This window comes from Ictalurus furcatus, chromosome 15 (genome assembly GCF_023375685.1).
Source record: "Ictalurus furcatus strain D&B chromosome 15, Billie_1.0, whole genome shotgun sequence".
NCBI classification, from domain to species: domain Eukaryota; kingdom Metazoa; phylum Chordata; class Actinopteri; order Siluriformes; family Ictaluridae; genus Ictalurus; species Ictalurus furcatus.
The window spans coordinates 13,680,814-13,687,694 of NC_071269.1; the positions used below are offsets into that span (position 1 = coordinate 13,680,814).

The 6,881-nt window shown below is 38.9% G+C and overlaps 1 protein-coding gene across 2 annotated transcripts in view; it reads right to left on the reverse strand.

The window, feature by feature from the left end:
• The window catches only part of LOC128618931 (sodium-dependent lysophosphatidylcholine symporter 1), a 31,805-nt gene extending 25,172 nt beyond the window's left edge, over positions 1–6,633 (reverse strand). For both annotated transcript variants that reach the window (XM_053642640.1, XM_053642641.1), the window contains exons 1-3: positions 5,790–6,633; positions 2,178–2,297; positions 650–774 (exon numbers count right to left, since the gene is read on the reverse strand). In XM_053642640.1, coding sequence (XP_053498615.1) covers positions 650–774; positions 2,178–2,297; positions 5,790–5,858 — 314 coding nt within the window. In that variant the 5' untranslated portion in view covers positions 5,859–6,633. The remainder of the gene's footprint in view (positions 1–649; positions 775–2,177; positions 2,298–5,789) is intronic.
• Between the last annotated feature and the right edge of the window lie 248 nt (positions 6,634–6,881).

The window sequence follows — 6,881 nt, forward strand, 5'->3', positions numbered from 1 at the left end:
CTATTGGTGGAGAGGAGAGTTATGTATTGAATAAAGAATTACAGCATCTTCCATAGAAATCTACATTTTGCATTGTCTGCAGAGAACTGAGTATTTGCTGTTCTCTAACCACTCTTGGTTGAATTAATATAGCTCAAAAGCTGGTTGAAGTTCGCCTCAGTTCAATACACAGCAATCACTCATGAAAGTAACCCTGTATTTTCCAGTGTGTGTGAAAGATCAGAAATAAAATTAAAACAAGTTCATGACATGTATAGCCCTAAACTCTAACACCATGTAATGAATTTAAGACTAATTAATATGCAATGTCTTTAATTCATAAAATGTAACAAATCAAGATGTGTATTGCTGAACAATGAAACACTGCTTGTAGGCTTCAGTACTACACCCTTCAAACAATCAAACTAGCATTATAAAGGCTTCCTTGGTTTAGACCTCAGAGGATAAAAATCCTTAAAGTTTCTATGTAGAACCTTAACAGAGTACAGAGAATAACAGTTTCCTTTTCACAGAAGGTTCCAATTAGAACATGTTTAAAAGAAAGAATGAGGAACAATTTTTGTAAGAGTTGATACTATACAGTTTTCTGAAACAAAGTCCAAGTATTTCACATAAGTTCTTCTGTTTTGCATCCTACACTGTACCTTACCAGGGAATAAGCTTGCCTAAGCGAGTACGGCCACTCTTGCTGGCCATGTACCCCACTAATGGGTCTGTGATTGCATCCCAGGCTCGGCCAAGGAAAAGAATCACAGACACGTAGAAAGGCATCATCTGAAAAACATTGAAACTTTTACTGAGATTGAACAGAATGGCAACATACAGACATTGTATATAATAATGCAAATTTCTAAGCTTTTCTGGTAAAATTAATGATGTTTACATTATGTGCAAGGAAGTGGAAGCATTAAAAGGCCTTACATTCATTAAAGCAAAACACAATAAAACAAAACAAAAAAAAAAATGTAAATTTGCACAGTAAGAAGCATGCAATAAAGCATTTAAGACCTGCTCATGGAAGTGCCCTTGATATCTTACTGTGGTAATCAGAAATAATAAGAGGAAGGTATAGACTGTAGTTGTGTATTCTGAGAGATGTCGCCTTAATTAGAGGGGTCACTAAATGGAGCCTTATATTGCGATCATTTTAGACGGAGTCAAATGAAATCAAATAGCCACAGATCTGGCGCATATCCATGAAAACCAACCTGAATGTAATTCATGAGCCATTTCCTACTGGATGCATATAATCTCCTATTATATGTATGTAGTACAATGTTCAAAGATCTTTGATAATATGAAAACATTTTGTTTAAAAACTTTTAAAAAGGTGTGGAATCTTGATTATCAATATTTGTTCACCCAATGTTTTGATGGCTTGGCTTGTATTAAGGAGCTCTGTGGGCTACAATTTTCCACAGGGTTAGAAAGGATCTTAATAGGATAAGTGCCAATACTTAGTTGAAATGGCAAATGCAATAATACATGTTAGGACTAATGAACAAACTGCTGCAAACTTGCTCTGCATTGTAGCTATATGCCATATTGCACCTTTTATAAAGTTTCCACAGTGGCAGGTAGTGTTTGTCATCTATGACTGTTATGACATACTAAGATCACTGATCAGCTTATAAATCAAAAGTAGTAGATAATGTCACTGCTTGCTTAAACTTAGGTCATAAAAAATAACTAAATGAGTGAATGCTTACTGCATTGAACTCAATTAACCCACATGCATGTTAACTAATAAGTTTACTTGATGCATTTTTTTTAACTGTAAACAGGTTTAAAATGTTTGCTCCAAATTATTTATACACTATTTTTGTATGCCCATACATGTTATAGTGTTTAACATATTCAACATATGAGGTAGTAATGTTTCCCCTTTCAACTGATCAATGTTTCCGTGAGCAGCTTCTGCGAAATTTGAGGTCTAAGCATTTCTGTTAATGTGCATGTTAGAGGTTTGCATGAAGCAGTGGCAAACCAAATGCTAAAATATTGCATGAGCATCTTTTGCATTGTTGGTTACAGCTGGCACTCTTTACACCACAGATTAAATCTTTAATCGCCAAGCAACAGACTTCATAGACAAGCATAAATAAAAACAGGATATCTGTATCAGACAGTAGGTCTGCTGTAATGTCTGCTCTAAAAGAAGCATATCAACATCTGACCTGCACAATATCCAGTAGGAAGATCTGCATGAACAATCCCTTGGCACTACTTGTCATTTGATAGGGCATCCCTCCAATGGCATAGCACAGTTTCCTTGCAAGTGGAATTCCTGGCCCTTTCTGCAAAAGAACAACATCTGTGCAGTATGTCACATCTGGATTTATTCCCCTGCTGTTACAGATAAACAGTGTAGTAATGCCCCTTGACTATCTAAATAAGAGCTTTACTAACCATTTAGTAGCATTTGAATATAACACAGAAAGACAAAAATGTTTTACAGAGGTTAAAATGATACCAAATATGTCTGCATGGAAATTCTCTTCTGAGTTTTCCTTGATACATTTCAAATTATTTCAAGAGTCACATAGATTCAAATGAGCTTTCGGTGCCTCAATCTTTGCTCAGAAAACTGCAGGAATGAAACATTCTAGTGGTGTGCTCTGAAGGTTTAACACCACCAATTACCCATTTTGCTCCTGTGAAAAAGTAATTACCACCTTAGTTTTGAAGCAAAGATTTCAACAACATTTTACTGATAATTTGATTTGTGTGGTTGAACACAGGCAGGCTTGATTGCAAAAAGCCCTGTTGGCATATACAGTATCTCACAAAAGTGAGTACACCCCTCACATTTTTGTAAATATTTGATTATATCTTTTCATGTGACAACACTGAAGAAATGACACTTTGCTACAATGTAAAGTAGTGAGTGGACAGCTTGTGTAACAGTGTAAATTTGCTGTCCCCTCAAAATAACTCAACAAACAGCCATTAATGTCTAAACCGCTGGCAACAAAAGTGAGTACACCCCTAAGTGAAAATGTCCAAATTGGGCCCAATTAGCCATTTTCCCTCCCCGGTGTCATGTGACTTGTTAGTGTTACAAGGTCTCAGGTGTGAATGGGGAGCAGGTGTGTTAAATTTGGTATCATCGCTCTCACACTCCCTCATACTGGTCACTGGAAGTTCAACATAGCACCTCATGGCAAAGAACTCTCTGAGGATCTGAAAAAAAGAATTGTTGCTCTACATAAAGATGGCCTAGGCTATAAGAAGATGGCCAAGACCCTGACACTGAGCTGCAGCATGGTGGTCAAGACCATACAGCGGTTTAACAGGACAGGTTCCACTCAGAACAGGCCTTGCCATTGTTGACCAAAGAAGTTGAGTGCACCTGCTCAGCGTCATATCCAGAGTTTGTCTTTGGGAAATAGATGTATGAGTGCTGCCAGCATTGCTGCAGAGGTTGAAGGGGTGGGGGGTCAGCCTGTCAGTGCTCAGACCAAACGCCACACACTGCATCAAATTGGTCTGCATGGTCGTCCCAGAAGGAAGCCTCTTCTAAAGATGATGCACAAGAAAGCCCGCAAACAGTTTGCTGAAGACAAGCAGACTAAGGACATGGATTACTGGAACCATGTCGTGTGGTCTGATGAGACCAAGATAAACTGATTTGGTTCAGATGGTGTCAAGCGTGTGTGGCGGCAACCAGGTGAGGAGTACAAAGACAAGTGTGTCTTGCCTACAGTCAAGCATGGTGGTGGGAGTGTCATGGTCTGGGGCTGCATGAGTGCTGCCGGCACTGGGGGAGCTACAGTTCATTGAGGGAACCATGAATGCCAACATGTACTGTGACATACTGAAGCAGAGCATGATCCCCTCCCTTCGGAGACTGGGCCGCAGGGCAGTATTCCAGCATGATAACGACCCCAAACACACTAAAGAAGCTGAGGGTGAAGGTGATGGACTGGCCAAGCATGTCTCCAGACCTAAAACCTATTGAGCATCTGTGGGGCACCCTCAAATGGAGCACAAGGTCTCTAACATCCACCAGCTCTGTGATGTTGTCATGGAGGAGTGGAAGAGGACTCCAGTGGAAACCTGTAAAGCTCGGGTGAACTCCATGCCCAAGAGGGTTAAGGCAGTGCTGGAAAATAATGGTGGCCACACAAAATATTGACACTTTGGGCCCAATATGGACATTTTCACTTAGGGGTGTACTCACTTTTGTCGCCAGCGGTTTAGACATTAACGGCTGTGTGTTGAGTTATTTTGAGGGGACAGCAAATTTACACTGTTACACAAGCTGTACACTCACCACTTTACATTATAGCAAAGTGTCATTTCTTCAGTGTTGTCACATTAAAAGATATAATCAAATATTTACAAAAATGTGAGGGGTGTACTCACTTTTGTGAGATATTGTACATTGAACCTTATGATCAGAGAGATGTACTCACCACAACATCTATACAGGCAAAATAAAATCAAAGGAATAAAATCAAAGGAACTTTCTTAACAGCCAAGAAAAAAACGCTGAGGTATATAAGGAAGTCTTAAAAGGTCCCAGAAAACTTCTATCTATGCAGGCCTTTCTAGCTAAAGTCAGTGATCATGACTTAACAATACAAAAGACAATGCGCAACAATGGCCTTCATAGAAGAGTAGCAAGGCAGAAACCACTGCTCACCAAGAGAAGCATCAAAGCTTCTCACATTTGCTAAAATGCACATGATAATGAGTGAGCCATTTGGGGCAATATTTTATAGAGAGATGAGTCAAAAGTGGAAAAGTGCGTCTCCCTATGTCTGGCGTAAAGCAAATACAACATTCAACCTCATATCTACAGTGAAACATGGTGGAGTAAGTGTGAGGGTATGTGGATGTTTTGTTGACTATGGACCTTGGTGACTTATTAACACTGAAGGCATGAATTCTGGCATGTACCAAAAAAATCTTAAGGAGAATATCCAACCAGCTAAAGTATTATTGGATGATGCAGCCGGACAATGACCCAAGACTCAGAAACAAGTTGACATCTGAATGGCTAAGAAGAAGCTAAAATATTTTGGAATGGCCTAGTGAAAGTCCTTACTCAAGCACAAAACAACTGCCTCAAGACCTGCAAATCTTTCCAAATTAAAGAAGTTCTGCAAAGAACAGTGTGCCAATATTTCCCAACAGAGATTTGCAAGCCTCATATCAAATTATAGTAAGCATTTATTTGGAGTTATGGATGGTCCTACCAAATATTAGGTTTAAAATTGACATTTATATTTCACTGGGGTGAGATGATATATGTTAATTATTTCCAATCAAGGATGAAAGCAAACATTTACAAAATTGCCTTTTGTGATTACTCCTGTTCTCTTTGTGCAATATTACATATGGTCTGAAAATCTGAAACCAATCAGTGTACCCCTGCTGAAAAAAAACAAACAATAGAATTCATCACAGAAATTCTAATGGTTTCCACTACAAATATCATAACAAACCATCAACCATTAAACCCATTACATAATAGGACGTATTATTCACTAAACATAAAATGCCACCAATAAAAGGCAACAGGTTATCAGTAGAGACTCACAGGGACCCTTATAGTTTCCATTAAACCAATACAATTCCCATTATAACCATTAGAACTGTTTTAAAGTATACACAGAGTACACGCAAAGTTTCCAGAGCATGTTACGGTCAAATGTCCATCAACAGTTGTGCAAGCAAAGTGCTTCTGAGGCAGAATGAGGTATAAAAAATTTTTTAAAAAATTTAAAAAAAATTTTTAAAAACACCAACAGATATTCGAAGTAGTGTATTAATGACATTACCTGTTGGTCATTGTTTGGTTGCTCATCACACGCGTTTTCCGCAAGCTGTGCCTGAAAATCCGTGCTCATCCTCGCGAGCCTTGAAGGCAGATATCACTTGCACTTCTCCGTTTACAGGGAAAGGAGTGGCGTCTTGAAACGGTTAATCCTGCGGCACTGAGGAACTTTATAATGGATTCTTTCGTGAAACGCAAAACTATACAAAAAGTTATATTTGGTGGGCAGGAGGCGGCGCGATGTCTTGGTCAAAGTTCGTTTATGATTCCGGAGTGATTCGTTCTTCTTGGTTCTTTAAAGTGAAGGGGGAAAAAAACACTCGGTCGCTTTTATTTATCTCAACACTGCACGTGCAGTTGCAAGCGGAAAACTTAAAGTAATGCAAAGTAGGCGGGTATACTTTTTGTCTGTTAGGGCTGGTTCTACACGCAGAAGTGCAATACACCCTGAAGTGATTGTTTATGCCCTAAGCCTACCCCCTCTGAATGATTAACGGATATTCCTCCTTATTTTGCTTTAAACTGAAGACATTCCTCTGTTGCACATTTTTACGTTACAGTTCATTAACCTAAACGTAACGTAGTTAAGCCTGATTCTAATTCACAAATTCAAAGTGCATCAATATGTGCGCACAATGGTAGCAGAGCTGACACGCCAGGTGCTAACTTGCCATAACTTGCTATCTTGCCCAAGGACACTTGGGCATGTCGAGTCATGTGGGCCCGGAATGGAACCGGCAATTTTAGGATTGGTGGACATCCTGTTCTACCACTTGAGCCACAGCCGCCCCACCCACACACACCACCCCAATTCCAAAAATGCTTTTAAAAAAAATTAAATAAATAAAAAAATTGACAACTCAATTCATCCTGTACTTTAATGAAACCGCATTATTAACACATTATTTAATGTTTCACTTTGTGAATTAAATGTATTTTTGAAAATATACACTCATTTCAAATCTGATGACTGCAACACATTCCAAAAAAGTTTGGAGAGTCACTGTTTACCACTGTCATCACCTTTTCTTTTAACAACCCATATTAAGCATTTGGGTGCTGAAGATACTGGTTGCAGTTTAGCAAGTTTAGCAAG